The sequence below is a fragment of the Triturus cristatus genome, chromosome 11, assembly GCF_964204655.1.
Source record: "Triturus cristatus chromosome 11, aTriCri1.1, whole genome shotgun sequence".
Taxonomy (NCBI): domain Eukaryota; kingdom Metazoa; phylum Chordata; class Amphibia; order Caudata; family Salamandridae; genus Triturus; species Triturus cristatus.
In genome coordinates this window covers 717,077,568-717,102,176 of record NC_140594.1, presented here as the reverse complement: position 1 = coordinate 717,102,176, position 24,609 = coordinate 717,077,568, and the positions used below count along the sequence as shown (strand labels likewise).

Below are 24,609 nucleotides of genomic sequence, written 5' to 3'. Positions count from 1 at the left end.
GAGTGGTGCATGAGGGCTGTTGGGAAAGCAGCAACAACGCGAGAGAGGAGGGACAAGAACAGTGAGAGGAGGAGTAAGAGACGGTGGCCAACAATGGTGGAATGGTGCAAACAACATCAATGGGAGGCGGGCAGGTGCAAGCAAAGACGAAGAAGCGACATCGAGGGGAGAAGCGAAAAGAAAAACAGTACCTTAATACCAGCATGAGCAGGGGAAGGACATTAATAAAGCAAATAATCAGAACTTGGCCGTCCTCAAACAAACAAACAAAAGCACATGAAGAAAATAAAACAGATGAACTGACCAATGAGAAGTAAGGAAATGAGAGCGACAAGAAAGCTAACCAATGGTAAGTAATGGGCTGGCCAAAAACGCCCTTTTTCATGTGTCTTTTTTTAAGGAACAAAAGGCATGCTTACTGCCTCTGGCAAAACCTTGAAAGGAGGCTAAACCCATTGTAGAGGAAGGGGCTAATGCCTCGACTGCCATTATCAAAGCGTTGATGGACCTCTCCAGTCCTAGAATTTGGCAACTGAAAGTTGTTGCAGGCTTCAGGAGGCTAGACGGACTTAGGTCAACTTCCTTCTTCCTGGATTTGAAAACAAAGATGCTTAATATGACCTTTAATAGTTACATCATGTTTGGCAAACATGCGAACAATGCTCTGCAAAGTTTAAAAACAGATACTGATACAGCAAACCAGTTGTGAGCCTTATAGTCACAGACGTGTTTCTTTCATGTTCTTTCGTGCGTCCTGCCATTCACAACTTACAAGTCAACTTACGACTTATATGGTAGCCAAGATCATCAGTGCTTCCTCTCTGGGCAATTCGGCCATGACCAGGAATACTCTTCAGGCAGAAGCCAAGGATGTGAGAGTAGTGAAAAATGTCCTAGCTAACGTTACAGAAAGTTTCAATTCTATTAAGGACTCAGAGGTGAAAGGACTCAGAGGTGAGGATTATGCTATAACTTCCTTCGTTTTATGGAATAGCAGCCATCTTTTATTCAAGTGCTAAACAAACTACTGTTCCCATGAACCCTTGGGAATATGTAGAAAGTTCAAGAAGCAATCAGTAATAGTCTATATAACATCCAATCAGCAAACATCAGTCTGGATATACCGTCCTTCTCCCATCTCTGTTCATTCTCACTCGTCACACAAAGCATGCCGATATCTTGTGATTATGCATGTTGTTTATTCAACTCCGTCCCTAGGGTGAAAATAGCTATTAACCACATTTTGGATAAGACTGTATGAACAGTTATCAAGGAACAACAGTCATGAAATTGAACAATCCAATGCATAGGAACACCAACAAAGTATAGAGAGCTATCTAACTAGGCTCTTGAACATTATCAACCATGATGGAAAACATGCTTTTAACGATAAATCGATACTTACTAGTGATGGGGAGGAATCACAGATGCTTAGCTCAGCGGTGAGAGAATTCTCGCCTCCAAGTCCTTAATAGAATTGAAACTTTCCTTTACGATAGCCAGGAAAGTTTTCATTTTATGTCAGGACCGGAGGCGAGGATTATGCTAGTTTAAAGCTTGCTCACCACCAAGTTAGCCATAGCCAGTACTGGTTTGAAATAAACCTTTTGAAGGTGGAGTCAGAAAACCACACAGTGCTATCCCACTAGCTTGCACTTGGGTTTAAGGCCTCTCAAACCCTTGCCCTTCTGACTTAATGCACTCCAAAAGCCTCCAATCAACATCAGCTTCCTGTATGACCCAGCACACCCAGCAGGTTATGGTGGGAGAAGGAATCGCTCTGTGTGGCTTACAGAGGGCTGCCAAGAGTTGCCTTTCAATGGGGGAGTGGAATTCCTCTGACCTCTCTTCATATGCCATGAGGCATTGCACCACACAGAATTTGGGTGAGTCAGGAAAAAAACTGAATAGAAGACGTCTCTGGTGTTACAGTTTGTTCTCCACCTAATTGTACAGGAGTGGAAAGAATACCGCTAGAGATGTCCAATGCACAGATATCAGAAACACATCCAGAAGAAATCAGACTAAGGAGGATAACCAGCTTAGCTGATAGATCCTTTCCGGTTAAATGTCTGGGGGGCTGACGGCTGAGATGGCAGAATGGAAGGTACTGATGGAATGATATGCCAAAACCACCTCCGCCTGGATGGCCGAGAAATTGAGGACGTTCACTATATCTGTTACCACTGGATCGAAACCCCATCACACACACCATCTAGTCCAACTTTTTTATTCTTTTAACTCTGTTTTTATTGATTATCAAATTAAATGCATTTGGTACAATCGTTATTGTTCACTGTAAAGTATAGTCATTAGTCATGAAAGCATCACATTGATATGTATTAAAGAATTTGACACATCTTGATCTCAAAGTAACAGATAAGAGCAGCCTGATGTATAACAGTTGGTCGGTTTAACACATTTTCCAAGGCCCCTTCCATGTCCATCGATGCAACAGCTGTTGACTGCGTATATGGCTATGTCCTCATCCCCTAACCAATAATGTGAGCAAAAAGAGTGGGAAGGCCGGTACTTAACCACATAGTACAGAAAATCACTTGAGACGGCATGTCAGTGTGTGAATCAGACGTCTTACCTTACACATCTAGTTTTACTTCACCAAGCCGATCGACAGCGCTGGAATGTGCTGTTAGCTCAAGCCTTGGAGAGGAGGTCCTCAGCCTTTCTCGAAAGGCCCAGGATCAACCCTTGTCCCCTGTAATCCGCCACGCCATCAGTGATAATGGGCCTTCTAGAACCATTGGATGTGGCGTCTGATGTGGATTCAGGAGAAGAGTTGGAAACAGGGAAAGTCTGATTGGAGGAACCCAAGAAATTTCCAGCAGAACTGAAAACCATACTTGAGACCTCCAGAAAGGAGTGACCATCACCACCTCCGCCCGTTGTTGCCTGACTGGGCCGAGGCACAGGTGATCATTGCGAATGGGGTAAATGCATGCCCTTTCGCCTGACTTCTGTCCTGGAGGAATGCATCTGTGGCCACTGCTTGAGGGTCCGGCCTCCAGCTGTAGAACCTTGGTAATTGCTGATCCAGCCTAGATGCAAACAAGTCGATTGACAGAGGACCCCATGCCGCCAGAAGAGTAGCAAATACCTCTGGATGTAGTTTCCAGAGACTGGAATCTCGAAAATGACAGGAATGCCAGTAAGCCACTTGGTTCTCCTGGCCATTGAGGTATTTCGCCATGACTGGAATGTGATGATTCAGTCAGTAATGCTAAAAACTGGCTTGCATATCGGAAACGGCTTTGGAGCACATGCCCCCTAAATGATTGATAAATCGGGCTGCTGATATATTGTCCATATAGGACACATAACTGGACCCTGTCTTGGGTCAAACAGCGGACCGCAAAGGACCCCGCAAAAAGCTTCACGCAGTTGATATGAAGTCCTTGCTCCTGAGACGACCACACACCACCTGTGGAAAACTCTCCACATCTCGCTCCCCAGCCTGAGCTGCTGGCGTCAGACTCTGATTAAATCGTGATCTGATGTGAAAATTGCTCTCCCATTCCAGGCAGCAGTGTGAGATAGCCACCAGGTTATCTCTTCCTGTGCCTATACTGAGATTATGACCTTTTGGGAGTATGTCAGGCCTTTGCATAGGTGAACAGCCTTCAGGCGCAGAAGTACACAGTAGTGCAGAGGCCCCAGGAAGATTGCTTGTACCGAGGACGACAGGAGAAACACCAGACGGGAGATTTGATGCAGTGAAAAGTGCTGTTTGGATAGCGTCTTTCTGAACTTGTGACGGATCTTCAGCACTTTCCGAGCTGAGAGACTCAGCATCGCCTTGGTGGAATCTATGACAAATTCAGGAAATACTGTCTCCCAAGAAGGGATCAAGAGGGACATTTTTCGTTGATGATAAATTCAATATGTTGCAACAGATTGAACACCCTCTGCAACTGGAGCAATAGTTGGCCTGGACACTGGGCTAAAAGGAGCATGTCATCCAGATATACAATCAGATGGATCCCCTGTGCCTGAAGGTACTCCACGACCAGTTTGAGAACCTTCATGAAGCACAAGGGTGCAGAGCAGAGAATGAAGGGCAGAGTGGAAAATTCATGTTTGTTGTCATCAAATAAATTAGAGAAATCTTCTGTAGGGCGAAAAAATTGGTACTGCCAGGTAAGCATCCTTTACATCTAAATGCACCATCCAATATGATGGGTTTAGGACGTCGCTAAGGAGGTGAATACCCTTTTTTTTTTAAGTAGTGGTACACTAGCCAGTCATTGAATTCGTGCAAGTTGATGACCGGGTGCTGACCCCCATCAGCTTGTTGATCAAAAAAATATTCCTAATGAATCCGTGAGGGTGAGGCGACGTACGGCAGATAGTGCCCTTCTCCAATAACGCTGATACCTCCGCATCTATCAAGGTTGCGTTTTGAGTGGAGGGGGCTTGGGCGGGTGTCATGCCTGGGGGAGCCTTAAAACTCTGTTAGAAAACCTTGCATTGTTACCAAAACCTACACGTCTGACATGATGGACCTCCAGGCTTGGGAAAAATATGCCAGACTGCCTCCTACCCTTAGAAGGCTAGACGGGAAAACCCTCACCGGCACTGGGAGCAGCTTTGAATCCTTTTCCTTGCTTCTGAAATGATGTCCACAGGTAGGGTAAAAATTGGCGAACCCAAACTGGTTTTGGTAGGAGCCCTTCTGGGAGCCTTTACCTCTGGGTGGGTACAGGGAGATAGGGCGGCCAGACAAAAGGCCCCTGCCCAGGCCGGCCCCTTGAAAAATCCAAGGATGAAAACTCTTTTGAGGGAAGAATGTGCCTTATCTAAGGCCGTGAAAGTACACATGAACTTACCCAATTCCCTGATAATGGGTACCCCAAGAGGTTCCCCTGAGCCACCTTCCCTACTTCAGACAGCTCCAGATCCATGCGTTTTGGGTCTATTTTGAAAAGGAAAGAGCGGCGACGCTCAGATGATAACGCACAGTTCCTGATTCATAAGAAAATGATGGCACGTTGCACCCAACTCAAGAGTACCTTAGGGGAGATAGTGGCGCCAGCCAACTTAACATCCTCAGCCATGTCAAGAATTTTGGTCAGTGGGCCAGTGGCGTCCAGGAGCTTGTCCTGGCACGTATTCCAGGGCCTGTCAATCCCTATTTTTGGGTCCTTCATGAATTTGGCGATTCTGGGGACACTGTCTGCTGACCTGTACTGAATAATATCGTCAGGGTCTAACATGTCAGACGTTCCATCTGGTTTTGAGGGCACTGGGAAGGGCAAAGGGGAGAGGGGAGCCAGGGTCTGGATGTACCAGTCTCATTATGAGTGTCTGTCAGTGGATCATCTTCCTGGTCTGGAGACACTGGTTGTATTGCCTCAGGGGCCAAACCAGCCTGATCCCGGGAGGAATAAAGGGAGGGACCTCATTAAGGAAGGCATTTATAGGGTGCACAAAAGCATCCAAATCAATTCCCACTTGCCTTTGGAGCTGGGCTAGGGCTGGGCCAGGTTCATGAGGCTCAGAGGAGGGTTCTATGGCCGCCTGCCCTGGTTTGGTGACCTTTTCACATTCTCGCGCAATTTGTTAAGATAAGTGTAGTTCTAAGGGTTACATGGCTTCTTTAACTGCCCTATAAATAAAAGCATCTATGGCGTCATAAAAATTGTCATCCCATGAGAAGAGTGCTATCTCCTTCTCCCTTGATAACCTTAGTGATATCCATTTGTGGTTATTAGGCGCTACAGGAGACTCTATGCGCAAGACACACTAAGTAGCCACAGTCACAAGTGTGAGGGCTGAAAGCAGTAGCAATGGCAGGCAGCGCTGCAGAAAAAAGGACTGGGTGACAGTCAAAAGAATATGGTGTGGGCAGATCCGCACTGCGGAGGGTCCAAGCCCAGGAACACTCTCTCCCTTGGTGCCAATTACTAGGGGAGTATGTGTTCCAAATCATGTATGTTTATAATATGTGACCCCGTAGGTGGCACAGCAAAGGCAGTTGCTATTTAGTGCTAAAAGGCCGCAGCTCACAGGTCACTTGCCTCTAATGCTAGTGAATAAGCAGGGCCAGGCAGGGAAACCTACTCCCAAAGCCTTGTGCACCGCAGCACTTTCAAGTTACAGACCCTGGTACACGGGGCATTGAAGGCAAAGTCAACACCCTCACTGAGACAAAACAGTATAATGCCGACCTCGATGTCGTGGCATGTCTCACCAGGCAGGGAGCTCCGCAACGGCATGCAACTTCAATCCTGACCTGACAGGGAATTGAAGGTCGCAAGTTGGAACTCAAGACGCGCATCTCTGGCACCCTCTGGCGGGCAGGGGACCACACCATGTCAGAGCTCGCACCAAATTAAAAGCCACAAAGGAAGGGAAAGCGGTCTTGCAGCCGAGCAAATAATATCTTAAAGTCGAAAAACAGCAAAGCACTTGTAGGCGGGATGGCAACCCGTGGGGCAGAAGGGAACACCACACATGTACAGTATAGGGTTTTCAGGGGCTTTATTTTCTTATGAGACAACCGCTTTCGGGCCCTTTTGTATATCAGTCCCATAAGGCCCGTACTACCATTCAAAAGGCGGTCACCAAATCAGATGCACAAACAGAACAAAAGGGGGGGATGAGTGAAAAGAGTCCCTCTTGGCTGTCCACCCGGGCTCCTCGAGGTTTGATCCTGGTCTGGTCGTTGCCGTCACGTCTTCCCAGGGCACTCAGAGATGAAAGGGAGGGGACAAAATATGGGGAAAACCAGGATTAGTTTCAGGACCTCTTACTATATACAGTATAGTGCTACCACCACCAGACACCGTGTGGGGGAAGGAACAGGGAGAACAGAGAGGGTTGTCCAGGTGAAATATCAAATGAAACACCCGTGCCCTACTTTCCCGTACCACCCAACCACCCCCACCAGAACGATCCCCTTAACAGTATTCGCCTTGTGCCACGACCCGTGGTCTGTGCCGTGGCATAGGGACCCCTTTTCTGGGCCGCCGGGTTTGTTCGCGGTATCCGATGCTTCCGTGATCTTGTGTCTTTCGTCTCCCTCTCTCTCGGGCTCCTCGACTGATCCGCCTCCTCCTCGCCTTTCTGTCACCGCCGCTTCCGTCTTGAACGTCCCTGCTCCGCTCCTTCCACCATCGAACGCCTTTCCGTCTGGATCCCACTCCTTTTGTCTGTCTTGCCCTGATGACTTCAGGTGCGCCTCCATGTTCTTCTCTATTGCCGCTAGACCGCTGAGTGTTTCCGGAGATGGTTGTGTGTCCCGCCCTGTTTCTCTCCACTTCCGGTCCGTCGGATCGTCGGACTCCTCACACATCTTCCCCCTTTGGAATGGACGTCGGGGCCATGGGTTTGGGATAGGTAATCGGCGCCGATTTATCTTGTCCCCGGGTTGTGCATGGTCTGGAAAGAAAAGGGTTGTAAAGCAAGAAACCCTCTCAGGACACGGGGATTGGTGTCTTGGTTATTTGCGAGCCAGGTTAGGAGGGCGTGATCGGTGAGGACTATGGACCTCTGTCCCAATAAGTAATATTGTTTGGCTTCTATGGCCCATTTTATGGCTAAGCACTCTTTCTCAATTGTTGAATAGTTCGTCTCATGTGCAAAGAGCTTCCTGTTGATGTAAAGCACTGGTTTCAGATCATCGTTACAGTCAGGCTGGTATAGCACAGCACCCAAACCGAGGCCCGAGGCATCGGTTTGGAGGACACACGTGTGACTAAAATCAGGACAGTGTAACACTCGGGCTGCACAAATGGCACGTTTTAGGGTGTTAAAGCTAGTCTTGTGCTCTGGTGTCCAGGTGTGTGTGCGGGAAGACTGGGTTTTTGTCAGGAGTTCAGTTAGGGGACTGACTATGGAAGAGAAATTGGGTATAAATCTATGATAGTAGCCCCTAGAAAGGAACGGATGTCTTGTTTGGTTGTGGGCCTGGGAAGTGCTCTGATAGCCTCTACTTTGTTTAACTGGGGAAATATCTGTCCTTCCTTGATCGTGTAGCCCAAATGCTGGATCGTGTTGGTTCATAGCAGGGATTTTTTGGCATTAATGGTGAGGCCAGCCCTTTGTATAGCTATGAATACGGCTTCTAGGTGTTGTAAATGTTCTCCCCATGTTAGGCTGTATATGACAATATCATCAAGATATGTTGCGACATATTTGCCATGAGGTTTTAGAATGCGGTCCATCAATCTCGAACACAGCCGGGGCCCCATGCAACCCGAAGGGGAGCACCTTGAACTGATATAGACCGGAGGGAGTCGCAAACGCTGTCTTCTCCCTGGATTCAGGGGATAAAGGGATTTGCCAATACCCTTTTGTGAGGAAAAGGGTTGACATGTACCTAGCTTTCCCTAGGCGTTCGACCATCTTGTCTATTCTTGGCATTGGGTATGTGTTGAATTTGGTGAAGGTGAAAACTATACAAAAACGCAGACTCCCGTCTGGTTTCAGTACGAGTACCACAGGGGAACACCAATTGCTCTGGAAGGGTTTGATGATGTTGGATTTAAGCATGTCAGAAACCTCCCTCTCTACTGCTTCCCTACGGGCTGCCGGGATACAATAGGTTTTTTGTTGTACGATCTTTTTGTCGAGGGATACAATGTCGTGGTCGGCCATGGTGGTTAATCCTGGTTTGGAGGAAAAGAGACCCGGGAAGGTCTCCAGTAGAGACGTCAGTTGGTCTTTTTGTGTGGAAGAAAAACACTCTCCCGTGGGTACCAGTTCGACCGCTGGTTCCTGGACAGCTAGGAGGGGTATCTCCAGCAGTCTGTTGGTATAGGCGAGATAAGCGGGTGTTCCTGCTGTTTGGGAAGGCAGGTTGAAGTGATATATTTGTTTTCCCCCAACACGGTGGGGCAGTAACACGCTATAGGTGACAAGGGTTACTTTTCTTTCTATGACGTATGGACCTTGCCATTTCGTCAGCAGCTTGTCCTCGGTAGAAGGGAGCAACAGTAGGACCTTGTCGCCAGGGGAGAATTTGTGTAGCCGACTGTTCCGGTCATAATACCACTTCTGGGCCCCTTGGGCCTCTTCCATGTGATCGTGTACAAAGCCCCATAACTGAGTTAAGGAAGACTGAAGGTCAGCAGCATAGCGCGACAGGGGCTTCCCCTCCTCGTCTTCCTCCTCCACTGCTCTGCCGCCGTGTCTAGCAAGGTCCTGGGTTTCCGCCCAAACACCAGTTCGAAAGGAGAATACCCCGTACACCACTGTTCATGGGTCCTCAACGCAAAGAGGACCAAGGGTAGTTTTTGGTCCCAATCTCTCCCGGAGTCCGAGACAACCTTGCAGAGCATGCTCTTAATCGTCTTATTGTAGCGCTCCACAAGGCTGTCTGTTTGAGGATGATAAACAGAGGTTCTAATCTTGTCAATACCCAACACTGTACATATTTGTGTCATGAGACAAGACATGAATGGGGTCCCTTGGTCGGTTAGTATCTCTGCTGGAAACCCCACCCTCGAAAAAAATAATATCATAGCTTGGGCTATCGCAGGGGTGGTCATACTCGATAGAGGGAAGGCCTCCGGGTATCTACTGGCGTAGTCCACCATAACCAGGATGTAACGGTGCCCTCTGGCTGAGGGCATCAGAGGTCCTACCAGGTCCATCCCCACCCACTTGAAGGGGACGTCCATGATGGGCAGTGGCTGCAACGGGGCTTTCAGCACCCCCCCAGGATTGGTATTCTGGCAGCGAATACAGGCAGCGCAATGCTTTGCTACGTTCATGTACACCCCTGGCCAATAGAACTTCTCTAGGAGATATTTCAATGTATTTTCCTTGCCGTAATGTCCTCCCCTATCTTATTGTGGGCCACGAGGAGTTCATGTTCCCTAAATGGTGTTGGTACAATCAGTTGTGTGGTTGTATGTGATTCCCCCTTCACAGCCCTGTACAATAACCCCCTTTGTACAAGAAAGTAAGGTTCTACCTGCTCTGGTTCTTGTTCACGGACCTGCTCCCAGGCATGGGTAAGGGTGTTGTCCTCCCATTGTGCCGTACGGAAGCTAGCCGGTTTCTTTCTGTCGATGTCTATAAGGGAGAGAGGAAAGGAAGGACGTGAAAGCTGCGAAAGGGCAAAGTCTCTCTTATCTCGCCTTTTTTCCTGTCTACTCTTTCTTATTTTAATGTTTGGGACCTCTATATCAGTACCATAAAAAGGGGCCTCCTGTAGCCAGGTCCTGTCATTCCTTTTTGTTTTGTCCAAATATGCCTCGAACTTAGGGTGGTCTGTCCCTATTATGACCGCTTCGGGCAAGGTGGGTATCACCCCCACTCTTCGCAAATGGGGATCATGGTCCACTTCCAACAGGACCTCCGCCACAGGGTAGGCTTCCGTATCCCCGTGTACACAGGTTACCCTCACTTGTTCTGTGTCTTTTAACTGGGGAGGGGAAATCAAAGAGCCGTCCCCTACCGTAACGTGGCATCCAGTATCTAACAGGGCTTGTTGTCTCTTCCCATTGAGTAGGACTTCCTTCCTTTACTGATGAGGGCCTTTCCCGTTAAGTATATACGGCCCCTGGTATACCCCACCTCCATTGGTTCAACTGTTGAGGCGCGATGAGGACATTGCCTAGCAATATGCCTACATTCTGCACAATTATAACATTGTGGCCCCTGCCCACTGAAACCAGATGGTGTGTAGGAAGGCCTGGTGATCAGGCGGGGGAGTATCTGGTTAGTTTCTTTTCCAACCGCTTTGTAATATGCTTAAATTCAGCAGGTCGCCACGTCTGATCTGAGGTGCGCCCGCCGCCTGGCGGGGATTCGGGGCTGGGCTCTTCCCTCTTCACTCGCCGTTACTGGGGGAATCCCGGTTTTTAAGGGCCCTTTGCAGGGCTTCTCGGTCCATCTGTGCTGTCTGAATCTGCTGTTCCAGTACCAGCTGTAGGTGCCGCTGCCTCTCGGCTAGTTGGGCTATGACATCCTCCACAGGCATGGGTTGTGTCATGGGCTCCTCGAGGTTCGATCCTGGTCTGGTCGTTGCCGTCACATCTTCCCAGGGCACTCGGAGATGAAAGGGAGGGGAAAAAATATGGTAAAAACCGAAATTAGTGTCAAGGACCTCTTACTATATACAGTATGTGTTACCACCACCAGACGCCGTGTGGGGGAAGGAACAGAGAGCACAGTGAGGGTTGTCCAGGTGAAAGATCAAATGAAACACCCGTGCCCTACTTTCCTGTATCACCCCAACACCCCCACCAGAATGATCCCCTTAACGGTACTTGCCTTGTGCCACGACCCGTGGTCTGGGCCATGGCAAAGGGACCCGGGCGTCCTCTCCCTTCTCTGGGCCGCCGGGTTTGTTTGCGGTATCTGATGCTTCCATGATCTCGTGTCTTTCGTCTCCCTCTCTCTCTGGCTCCTCGACTGATCCGCCTCCTTCTCCTCGCATTTCCGTCGCTGCCGCATCCGTCTCCAACGTCTCTGCTCCGCTCCTTCCACCATCGAACACCTTTCCGTCTGGATCCCACTCTTTTGGTCTGTCTTGCCCTGATGACATCATGTGCGCCTCCGCGTTCCTCCCTATTGCCGCTAGACCGCTGAGTGTTTCCGGAGATGGTTGTGTGTCCCAACCTGTTTCTCTCCACTTCCAGTCCGTCAGATCGTCGAACTCCTCACAGCACATTAAACAGGCATAAATGATTAACAGTTATGTGGGAAAATGCAGAATAAACTGGGCTGCAAGCAGCGAAGAAAGAGGATGAAGAACGATGGGAGAAGGACTGTATCTCCAGGCTGACGCTGGCTGATTGGATGTTGTGTGGACTCTATTACTGATTGGTTGCGGAACTCTCTTCATATTCCCAAGGGGTCACGCGAATAGTAGTGTGTTTGGCACTTGAATAACAAAAGGCTGCTATTCAATAAAGTGAAGGAAGTTATAGCTTAATCCTTGCCTCTGGTCACAACAAAGAATCACAGGTTGATGAGAAAGAAAATGGATGTCTCCCAAATGCGCTTCCATGATACCACCAAGTAAGCCTGAGTGCTCCATTTTGCCTGCCCTCTTCAGTCCCCCTAGCAGGCTAGCGGTCCTGAATGGGCCACATTTGCCCTTGATCACTGGGTACACCAGATAGTGTGGTCTGAGCACACCCTAGAGTTCCTCATAAGGTTAGCCAAACATCAACAAAGGAAAAGAATACCATCTGCAGGAGCTTCACCAGGAAATAATTCTTCTTTTCAAAGGAGCAATCAAAAAGGTGCTGAGGCCACATAGAAATTTGTGTTTCCACTCCAGGGTCTTCCTTGTCTGGAAGAAAATGGAGAAATTGAGACTTAATATGGAGCTACGAGAGCTCAACAAGTCTCTGAATAAACAGTCATTTTGGGTGGCCACCAAGCAGGAAATTCTGTTACTTGCAAGAAGATTGACTTCTTAATGCCCTGGACCTAGAGGATGCCTACCTCCACGTCTCCATGGCTGGTAGCACCACCAGTTCAAGGTGCTCTCCTTCATCCTGAAATCTGGCTCCAGTTATTCACAAAGGCATCTAGCCTCTGTGGCAGCCTACCTACATATATGGGTATATTTCCTGACCATGCTGGTGAAAGATTGTCTTGTGAAGGCTCCTCCAGAAAAAGAGGCTGATGCCTCCAAAACAGCTTGGATCAACCTCTTTCATTGGTTGAGTCTGATACTAAATTTCTCCATTTGTCATGTGACAAGAATTCATTATCTAGCAGCAAACTTGGATATGCTGGTGGGCAAGGCATTTCACTCATCGCACCTGGTTGCAAAACTTCTAACATTGGCTGCAAGCATCTGTCACCAAAAGTCATTACCAGTCAGGACTTGCAAATCACTGGTAGGCCTAATGTCATCTTTTAAAGGGCTAGTTCCTTTCTGCTAGCTGCGGATGAGACCCGTTCAGCAAGAACTAGACCAATAATTGTACCAGTCAACAAGGATATTGAGCAACACTGTGACAGTCTCCATACACCTCAAGAAAGCTGTGCTGTGGTGGAGGTTTCCAGGCAGCCTGAATACAGGCCTTTCCTTCCTTCCTAATACAGCAGACATGTTTGTCATGATCCCTCAGTGGAATGCGAAGGAGTTCAAATGCACAAGCTATCCACAAGAGGTGTCAGGTTTGGGAAGGAAAAGTCACTCCATATAGATATAATGTAACCTTGGGACTAAGTCTTCATGTGCTCCTGCCATGACTAGCTAGCCAAGCTCTCTTGATAAGAACAGACAACACAACTACATCGCCACAGAGAGAAGCATGACATTTTCGTCTCTGTGGGGGGAGTCGCTGCTGCTATGGGACTGGGACATAGGAAGCAAGGTCCAGAACAACCAGTCAGATGGCTGCTCCCTTTATGGTTGCCTTGAATAGGAGCTCCATTAGGATCAGGTACAACATGTGTTCAGGAAACGAGGCCTCCCAGCACTGAATTTAATTGCAGAACAAAAATTGTCTGTGCTGAGCAATCCGGTCCTGGCAATGAGGTTTCAGGGGCAATGCTTTTTCATTGAGGTGGTCAAACATTTGCCTACGCCTTTGGTCCTTTCTTTTCATTTGCAGAGTCCTGAGAAAGTCCAAGGCAGAACACTGTTCCCGTATAGTAGTTGCCTCAGTATGGCCGTGCCAATTCCAGTGTTCTACGCTAGGGTGACTGTCTCAGTATCCACTGATTAAATCGAAAAATAGCCTTAAATCCATTCCAAACACAGCGTTCAAGTTCTCCATCACAACTTAGTCACTCAACCTGACCTCTTCTTTGCCTCCCGATCGCTTAGAATTTGGCCATCTCAAAGTTTCCTCAGAGTTCAGGGCATCACTGGCAGAGGCTTCTGCACCAGCTACAACAAACATTTACAACACTTAGTGGAAATACTTCCGTATGTGGTGCAAGGCTAAGCGACTGAATGCCATGTCGGTGCGACCCCACCAAGTTATGTTCTACCTGCTACACCTGTCCTATGAAGCTTTCAAATGTTCGTCAGAGTTTATTTGGCCCCTATATCAAGATTTACAATAGATGAGTCTTTCCCTTTATCTTTCCAGAGAGTTGTCAGACAGTTCAAGTTTGTTATTCTCATTCTTTGCTTAGTCCTTTGGAATTCACTTTCTAGTCTAGCCAAAAAGGGTTTTCATCCCTCTTCCTACAGCTACAAAACGGTTTCTAAACCCCACCATCACTGATCCTAAAGTTTCCTAGCAACGACCTCTATGACTACAAACTTATGTTTCTTAATTTAGTTAACGTCACTGCTGCTTAATTTTTGTAAATAATAGTGTTCTGTCAGTCTTCCACTTTGCAGTTTCTCACCACACCTTTCATAGTATGCCTTTGCATTGACTGTATCCCTCTTCGTCATAAGATTTTAATATAGTCATTAACTGTTGAATAATTCCCTCCATGTTAGAGGGGTCTTTTGCATTTTACACTAGCAGTGCTAATATGCAGTCTTGAAATAGGCGTCTCTGGAGTCTGGCACTCTAAAGTTCATACAAATGTTGACTTGGATGTGCTCCTGAATGGTGCTGATCATCATAAAGACAGTTTCACCCTGTTTGTGAATTTAAGGACAACTATATGGCGATGAAGTGTGGCGGTTCCATGCATGCAGCATTGAATTATTCTTACATTGATGACTTCACTGAAAATCCTACAATGCAGAGCCAGCACTTGAAGCAATCCTTTTGTATGGAACTTACAGGTAGTAATTCAAGAAGAAATATGGAACTTACAGGTAGTAATTCAAGAAGAAATTCTCAAGCAAGGTAATAATTATAAATGCATGTGAAGTTGCTAGCTTTGGAATGAGAAAATGTGTTGCAGTAAGACATTAATTGTGTTACCTGGATAGAAGCATTTGCACTCTACTGAAAAAACCTCCAGTTACTGCTTTACAATAATGTTGGCAGTATACCTCTCAATTACCTTTTCTTCATATGCGTTTGTAGTTTGTATGTAGCAGCTGCAAATGCTGAAACCTTGTTTTCTCTGCAGCACCCCACCTTTCACTTCAGAGGAGGAATCTATGGGTGATAAAGACGACCGCGCCAGGCCAAGGCCGAATCAACCTCGAAGTGATCGGCAGATCCAACGTAGCCCAAGAAAACAGGCGGAGGAAACAACCTTTGCAGAGGTGCCTAACACAGAGCGACCGGAAGTAGATTGCAGCCTCACATCAACAGGCCCGTTAGTGGGACGGACTAACCAAGGTAAGTGTAGAAGGTGGATGTGAAAGTCTGTAATGGGTAAATCTCATTACTGTGATTACCCTTTTCTCGTATCAAATACTTGATGAGGTGTCCCACCTCCCCTCTAGGCCCAATAAAGGGGAAGATACCCAAAGCACGTCCTTTCAAAATCTAAATGGTAATCAATGTTGTAAAGGGGGGGAGGATTCTAAGTACTGGTACTAGAAAAGGATACATAGGATTACTTGTAAGTAAGCGGTTCATGACCTCATCAATCTATTACTCGTACCACATCTTACTATATATGGGTATACCAGAGTAAAGGGAAGCAAACCGATTCCTAGAACAGCAAGACTACTAGGTCGATGCAGAAAGTAAGTGGAATACATTCTCACAACATAAGGAGTAAACAAACGTATTGCCATACTATATGAGTACACCAGAGTAACTCACAACAATCCAACCAGATTCCTAAAACCATAAGACTCCCAGGTTGATGCAGGAATTACATTTAATACATTCTCTCACAACTTAAGGACAATACAAACTTCTAGGTCATAGCTGCCACTAATACTCTGGACCCAAATTGCAAAGATTCACTGACTGCAACATTCAAATATTAATGTGAGATGGACGTAGATGTAGGGGCTCAGGTGGCTGCTTTATAAATGTCTGAAATTGAATCCCCAAAGGCTTCTTTCCAGGCTGAAATGTCCAGGTAGATCTACCCTATACCACACTTGGCAATACTATATCATGATGAGCATAGGCCATAGAAATCACATTTTTATGCATCTGCTCAAGGTTGCCACAAGGGCATTTTGACCATGTCGAAAAAGACCAACGTTGACAGTTTGCACATTTTATGAACTCTTTAGTCCTCGTCAAATAGACACTTTTCTTACAACAAACATCCAGCAAGGGGTAAGAGTCTTATTCAGGACTAGAAGGTATCCGAAAGAAAGAAGGAAGAATTATTTCTTGATTCTGATGAAATTAAGAGTTACCTCAGGACAGAAACCAAGACCTAACTTTTCATATCTGAAAAAAGTTCTCAAGTAATGAGGCTGAATGGTGAGGGAGCCCAACTCACCTAAGACTGAAAATTAGTCTGCGCTTCCCAGGGGATTTTTGAGCCAAAAAGACACTGAAATCGAACTCATGGCCTTTCCCTTAACGTTGGTTCTTGGCAAATCACATTTTTGAAAGAAATTTTACAAGTTATTGAGTCAGTGGCAGATTTTTTTACAGGATGGGGTGATTGAGTCTGAAAACCAGGACCCGAATCTGCAAGTATCTCGTAAGCTCCAGAGAATATTCTTATTTTATTATCTGCATAGTCTAAGCATCAACAATATTTTCTTGCCATACCCTAAGAAAATATGAAAGTCTGTCTCCTAATAGTATTTTGGCATAGTCAGGAATGCTTCTTGGATTTCTGCGCAGGAGGAGGAGGTCTGGTATTCTGGCTTCTGAAAGAGCCAGACTACTTCAAATTACATTTGCTTTCCTGGTTTCCTGGAAAAAAAACACCTTTGTCGCCTTTTCTTTAATGGTCTGCGAAGATGATCTGAGTGTTACAATTGAGTACGTTTTTGATTCTTTTAAAGCTATCTGAAAGAGCTCCTCAAGCTGATCCCCAAAATGTTTATTTCCAGAAAAAAGGCTTGTTAAGTAACGGTGAGGAGAAACATTGGATACTGTAGAAAAGGTGGAGGATCTTATGATATCACAGGTAGCATGTGATAAAAAATCTTGCCTCCATCTCCTTATTCGAAAAAAGCTTCAAACATTTCACTCCATCCTCAATGGCTGCTGTAATCGTCTGGAAATCTTTAACAAGATAGTGTGAAATGTAAACTACATAGAAGGCAGCTCTTACAGGAAGATTTAGACCATAAAATCCTTTCTTTAAAGATGCCTAGCCTTTGTGGCCCACTAAATATGATATTGACACATCCCAGAAATCACTGTCGAATGGCCAGTTAGATTGTCTAGCATAAGATTAATTTCATCCTATATCCCTCTTAACAAGAAGATATAATCTTGTCAGGAATTTAGGAATGTTATATTTTTCCAGTTTCACCCACGTCCTTTAAAAGAGATCCAAGTATGGGGGGGGGGTGATATTGAGGTTGCTGAAACATTCCTAAGCTAGTACTTGGAGTCTCATCCTCCATAGGTGTCTCGAGATTCTCACCCAGACATCTAAAAGGAAGAGCAAACTCCTCCGCAGGCTTTCAGGCACCTGGAGTTGCTCTTCATGACACTCCAAAGAGGGCCAACATGACACTGCAGATGGAAATGGAACATTTATTTACTGATGACACAGAAGAAGCAGGAAGAGAGTAGTGGCTACTGGCAGTATCTTTTTACTTCCGGGTGACCTTAGATAAGAAAGATATTAGAAATTGCATCTAATCTTCAGAAGCTCACAGCCAGCCCGGGGATAAAGAGACTAAGTCCCCCCTCTTGAACTCTTCTTCCAGACGAACCACAGCCGCAAAAGAGTAAAGAAGGCATTGAAATTAACTGAAAATGTTTAAAAATGAAATTTTTAAAAATAGAAGCGTACTGAAAAAATAAAAACGGTTCAACATGAGACAACCCCTGTCCAGATTGTCATGGAGTCTCCAAGCTATTACTGGAAACAATTAATTACAAGGGAAACAGCCATAATTTAAAAAGGCACATAAACCTGTCCTAGGGAGGTGTGTTGCTAATGAAACCCCAGGAAGAGTAGGTGGGAGAGACTATCCTTTTAGGTCTCGCCTGACCCAGCGCATGCGCTGGTCTGGCGAGACTTATTGAGAGGGCTCCAAAAAGTGCTACCAGGCCAGCCTAGAGCTACAGTGCATGTGCGCGGGCACGCGCGCCGCGCTTGACCACGATTACTTTCACTTTAGCGGCCGCTTTGATGTTTGATCGCGATCACTTTTACGGCCGCTTGTTTGATCTGTAGTCTGTCCCCCACTCACTCCATCGAACAATATCTTCACGATTTTTTCCAGAATATAAAGACTCTTTGTGAACTGTATATACCTCAGGCCAGAGATAGGCGATCATTCTGTTTAACAATATTCTTTCGTCTGACCGAAACGCAATCCTATAAAGCCCGGTTCTCAGAAAATGTTCATTTTTTTCTCCATTATTTTCCCTTGTCAGCGAACACCGATTTTAAATAGGCAAGAGCCGTTTCCAATCGACCACAGGGGGGCACTGCTGATCCACGATATCTCCTTATAAGGAAGGAGCTGTCTCCCCCTTGCAAGGAATCTCCTGCTTTCCATTATTAGTAGCAGCCATCGCTTGTCCAGCGGACGGAAGCGCCCCTCTCCTAAACACCGCGCGGCATCCTTGCCTTTTGTTTCTGCAAGACTTGGAAACACAGCCAGCCTACACCAAGACACACGCAACCCCATGCATATTAATAAACACACCATTCACATGCATATACAAAAACACTTGAATGAAAAGAAATGTACATACAGACCTACTGAAACACGCGCAGAAACACATGCATTGAACAAGCACACGCACAGAACCATAGTCTTGCTAGAAGAGATTACCGCCACATACAGGCACATAACAAGCACACAGGTAAGCACGTCTGCAAAACAAATAAAAACAGATGCACACATGCATGCATGCATGCACACACAAGCACAACTCGGAGAGAACCACAGATGGCCATTAGCACATGTAGGTAGACACAGACATACTTGCACATGTACACACACCCACAGGCAGAAAGAACACAGATACACACAACATACATACTGATACACACATACCCCAAATAGCCCCTTCCACACAGAGATACCCATAGACATGCACCTTTCCACTCATACTGTGCACGCACATGCATGCACACAATAAGCACACACCTTGAAGCTGCTGGACGTTACAGCGCAAGAACTCATCTTAATATTGCAGTCAATAGTCTTCTAATCACCCGCGGCACAGAATCACTGACATGACGTCACGGAGCAAGTTAGTGAGGTACAGTGATGAAATGAGGCACTTGGCTGGGTTACGAGATGGTGTCACTCATAATTGTAAAATGTCACTCAAAATCACACTGAAATTATGAAAATGTCAAACATAAGCGATCTAAAACCTTTACTTTTATGGCACTGGCTGGCTATCCCAATCAGTAAAGGGATGAACATATAGCGTCAAAGCGCAGCAGCACTGAGTAACATTATTTACACTGCTCCGTGTATGGGCGGGTGTAGTGTCCTAGCATGGACACGTTCTAGTGTTCACATGTGTGTATTACTCTTTACACCCACCCACCACCTACGTCACTGGGTCAGGTGACTAGGATAATAAAAAGGGCCGAGCGCACGTGCTCGTGGCCAGTTAACCCACTAACCAACCATGTGTCCTGTGTCCGTCATTCCCAGCATGAGGGCCTAGGGCCCCAACATCACATTGGCGACGAGGCGGGTACTTTACCCCGCGAGTGCAGCCCCCGATCGGCGCACCATCGAAAACAATGAGGGAGAGAGGACTGCCCGGTGAGGACACCCCCCCCTCTGCATGAAGGCGCGACGCGCCGAGAAGCCGGCAGGGCGAGGCGGCGCCCGCAGCATGCCCTGAGGCGACCGGGAGCCCACCCCGCGCCTCAGGCACCTGCCGCTGTGACCCTGGTAGGGGAGGAAGCGCCCCGAAGACGAGCGGACCGATCGGAGACCACCCGCATCGGCCGCGACGCCGTCGTTCTGCAGGCGGAGGCCGGGTGCCCACCCGGACCCCGCCGCTGTGCCAGGAGGTGCCCTGAAGTTAGAAACACGCCGAGCGGAGCCCACCCGCATCGGCTGCGACCCCCGCAAGAGGCGTGTAACACGCGGTGCCCACCCGCGGAAAGAAGGAGGCCCGCCAACTGAAAGTAAAAGCGGAGCCCACCCGCGTGAGAAGCCCAGCCGGGCGTAAGGTGAGCCCTGGTTTGCCAAGCAGCCCCGGGGGGCAGCATGAACACACCCCACCCCGCGCGGCGTGTACTGAGAGCGGGAAGGGGCGGACTGAACCAAGCGGAGCGCCGGACTAATTGAAGCGGACGGGAGCCTACCCCGCCGCGATAGTGAAGCGGCACCAGCAGCCCCCCCCGCGCGGTCGGTGAAGATAAGAGACCTGCTGCGGGGGCGGGACGAAGAGAAAATGGAAAGCGGAGCCCACCCGCGATGAAGGGAAGCCCGGCCGGCGAAAGGGACCAGCTGTCCACTCCCCTGTCCCGTGAGGAGCAACTGACTTTGCCAAAAGGAGCGGGCAGGCTCCAGCAGCAGCGCCAACCCTCCGCCCGCTCCCCGCACAGAAAGCAAGCCGAGTGAGGCTGCGGGGGCGGGGGAAGGCGAGAGGAGGCAGCGCGCGGCCCAGGCCGTACAAACACTAGTGAGAACAGCGGGTGCCTACCCCGCATAGGGACAGACGTGCTGGAGAACATCCCCCCTCCCTGCCGCGTGATGACTGCTGGAAGCTGCCGCGGGCAGGGAGGGCGATCAACAAAATAAGTAATGGCCGCCACCGGCCATTGGAAAATGCCTACACCCTGCGGGACCCCGGTGGCATGAAGGTATGAAGCATTTCCAGCGAGACAATGGAGCATTTCCCCCCCAACTCGTGCACACACGAAGTAATGCCTGGACCCCTGCAGCTCACTGTCAATGCCTGTGCCCCCTCCTGCCCCTGAATAAATAAGGAAAAAAGACTTACCTGCTGTCCAGCCCATGTCCTGCTCCCAGCACTCTGCTTCTGCTGTGGATCCAGCTCCTCATCTCAGCCCGGGTTGAAGCCTGGAAGAGTGAAAAGAAACAAAGCAGACAGCTACAGCAGCAAAGAAGGCTGCTGCTAACTGACACAGAAAGCAACACTGCCATCTAGTGCCCACTGGCGGTACTGCAGCAAGAGGAAAATCAACAAGCCTACTGCAAGCCAAGGGGATCCAGGAGACCGACGGAGCGCAGCGCAAGGAAGAGGAGGCAGCAAGGCAGGTACCGCAAGGGCGGACTGATGCGCAATGGTGAGCGCACGGGAACGCGACGGAGGCGCACAGGAATGCGCCAGAAGCGCAGGAACGCGACAGAAGCGCAAGGAGGAAAAGACAGTGTGCCACAGGGATGCAGCACCATCCCACAGCGACAAGGAGGAAGAAAAGGAAATGGTGTCAAGCCACATCCACCCCAGCGAGGACTGCGCTGTCGCCGCATCAAGTGGAGCGAACCCTCGAGAGAACAAACGGACTCAGCGCAGATGTACCCCGGACGCGGAAGGTACACTGCAGCGCCTACAGGAGAGGAACCCACTGAAGAGGATGGGCGCAGCAAGTATCCGACACTGGCGGGCAAGGATGCAGAGCAACACCCAGTGGCGCCAAGAAGCCACCACATCACGAGATCATGGTACAAGGAGCTACGCCACACTGAAGATGTACCACGACGGTACGACGAGTAGCACGTACCAGCGCCTGACAAGGCAGCGGACACAGGTAGTCACACGACGTGATGCACCTCGTGAAGCCGACCAGCCAAATGGTCGCACCACAAAGGCCAAGCCGACCTGCCAAACGGTCGCACCACAAAGGTCAAGCCGACCAGCCAAATGGTCGCACCACAAAGGCCAAGCCGACCTGCCAAACGGTCGCACCACAAAGGTCAAGCCGACCAGCCAAATGGTCACACCACAAAGGCCAAGCCGACCTGCCAAATGGTCGCACCACAGAAGCCGACTCGCCAGGAGTTGCACAAGGAGGTGACCGACGCACAGGTCAGTGAAGCTACAAAGCAAGAGGTCTGACGACAAGACCGAAGATATCCTGCCAGTGATCGGCAGCGCGGACCGTCAAGTGGTCCAAGAAGCTCAAGAAGAACCAAAGTAACTGGTGAAAGGGAGAAGAACGAAGCGGACCATGAGCATGGCCCCACGAACTTCAACCAAAGTAACTGGTGAAAAGGAGAAGATGAAGAGAAGGTCACGACCCTAACTCGGAATGCTGAGGAAGATGAAGAGAGTGTTCTCGGATGAGGACAAGACCAGGGGGAACACGTGCAGAGTGCGCGCGCTGCATGGAGAAGCCTGGCCAGACCAAGAGGAGAACAGAAGTGGTCCAGAGTGGGTCGTGAAGGGAAGAAGATATCAGAGTGGCACGCTTGCCATTACAAGAAGGAAGATGACATCGGAGTGGCACGTCTGCCACTAAAAGAAAAAGGGGAAAGAAAGAGATCTGAGTGGCACGGTTGCCACTGCAAGAAGAAGGAGAAGAAGTCAGAGTGACATGACATCCTCACGGAGAAAGAAATAGAGGAAGGAGAGATGAGTGTGGCAAGACTACTCACACCTCAAAGACAAGGAAGGTGACAAGCGTCAGAACACAGTGCGCAAGTCCTGAAGAACCCCCGTGGCACGGAGAAAAGACCATCTGTTTGACGATGCTTTCAGCACACCTGGGATCTGCAGAGGTGAGCAGGCCGGACCATTCGAAACACCCACCTTTGGGGTTACACGGACACTGGTCAATGCCAGCCGTGGTGACTCAGGGGCAAAGGCCTCAGGGATGCCAGTGAGAGAGAGCATCCCCGCGACGAGAGATGGTCATCAGCCGCCCTTCAGCAAAGGTCCCAGGAGGATGAAGACTTCGCGTGCTAAAGACAGGAGCCAACAGCCACCCTCCAGGTCTGACTGCGGAATCTGAGGTGAGACCTGTCATCTCCTCCGCACCCGCACTTATCGGCATGGGAGAAACACGATACAGGACACTTAACCCAGGCCAGATCTGAGGAAGAGGGCCTCAAGGATATCCCGTGGCAGGGGAACACCTGTGAGAGGGGCATCCTGGTGAGAGGGGTGTCTTGCGAATGACCCGTCTTTCTGCAAAACAGAACACACGCCACAGATAAAGAAAAGGACTGGACTAAAAGATGAACGGCAACATCTAGCGGTGAACCACAAGAACTCAACTGCGTTTGTCGCCAAGAAAGTAAAGCGAAGAAAAGACTGTGAGAGCAACTTCAAGGCAGAGCCGTCAAACAGACTGAATCCATCGAGCACCCAGGCTGGTGCCACAGTGAACTGGTGATCGTCCGCGACAGGAAGAACATCGTCCGCGACACGAAGAACATCGTCTGTGACTCCAGGCCGCTGAAGCGTGAGCGACTCTGCAGAAGTTTGGTCACTGTATTACATCTGTATATATATTTCTTTCTCCCCTAGGTTGGACATTTGACTCTGGGTTTTTGTTATTAAAAATTGGGAGGAATGTAGTGTCCTAGCATGGACACGTTCTAGTGTTCACATGTGTGTATTACTCTTTACACCCACCCACCACCTACGTCACTGGGTCAGGTGACTAGGATAATAAAAAGGGTGAGCGCACGTGCTCGTGGCCAGTTAACCCACTAACCAACCATGTGTCCTGTGTCCATCATTCCCAGCATGAGGGCCTAGGGCCCCAACATCACAGGCGGGGTTACGGAGCTGCTATCCAATAGGACAGAGCTCCGAAGATAGCCAATGATTAGAAAATACACATAACCTATGGATGCCCCATATTGGTGAACCTCGTCAAACAGTACGGCCATCTTGAAACTTCAAGGTGGTGTCCTCCTCATATTGAAATTATAGGGAAAACATACGCAACTTTTCTCAAGCACACTTGTTTGCACAATTTTGATTCTTTTATACTTAGTCTTCTAACTCACTATGTTGCTCTAAAGAAATCAATGTAAAATATTATTTTTTAAATTTGAAAGTGCATTTTATCTCTGATCCTAAAAACATGTTGTTTCTAATGAAGTTTAAAATGGCTATTCTACTCGGCCGCTTTCAAGCTCCTAATTCGCAATTGCTCTATTAATATAATATTTCCACACTGCCCTGTAACCTTTGTGAGTCAGTGCTGACATGGCGGAGCCTGGTAGATTCCCTAGGTTGGAAGTGATCATTGTTGACATCGAAACCATCGCAACTGACACCCGGGAGCTAGCAGCGCGTGCCGCAGAGGGGACGGGGAAGATCAGTGAATGGTAGCTAGGGACTTACAGATGCTACGGGAGATGGAGTGCTACGAATAGTCGCCAGCAACAGCCATCGCTTACATTGTGCCTCTGTCAGGTCAGACCTCTTTTGCCCAATGTAAGTTTTATTGAGTACAGTTGTCCAGCGAATTTGTGTGGTTTTAGACAAAACTCATTCTTTTAAAAGAAAATGTTATTTTCCTAACAAGAGCCTCTGTTAGGATGGCACCGCATAAAGAGCTGTGTACTTTAAACAGCTGTAAAAGGAAACCAGGGTCGTCTGCTACTTAAACGTTGGTGTGTTGAGCTGTCAGATAGTATTTTGCAACAAGCATTGGCAACAAAAGTCATCGCGATCACGATCGCTGTGAAAGCGAAAGTAATCGCGATGACGCAGAAAGGCGTTCATGAGTGCTGCTGGCTGG

At 48.3% G+C, this 24,609-nt stretch overlaps 1 protein-coding gene across 1 annotated transcript in view; it reads left to right on the top strand.

The window, feature by feature from the left end:
* Positions 1–24,609, top strand: part of LOC146785368 (cilium assembly protein DZIP1L-like) — a 346,296-nt gene that overhangs the window by 203,910 nt on the left and 117,777 nt on the right. The window contains exon 5 of the mRNA XM_085633029.1: positions 14,980–15,194. Within this exon, the coding sequence (XP_085489155.1) occupies positions 14,980–15,194 (215 nt within the window). The remainder of the gene's footprint in view (positions 1–14,979; positions 15,195–24,609) is intronic.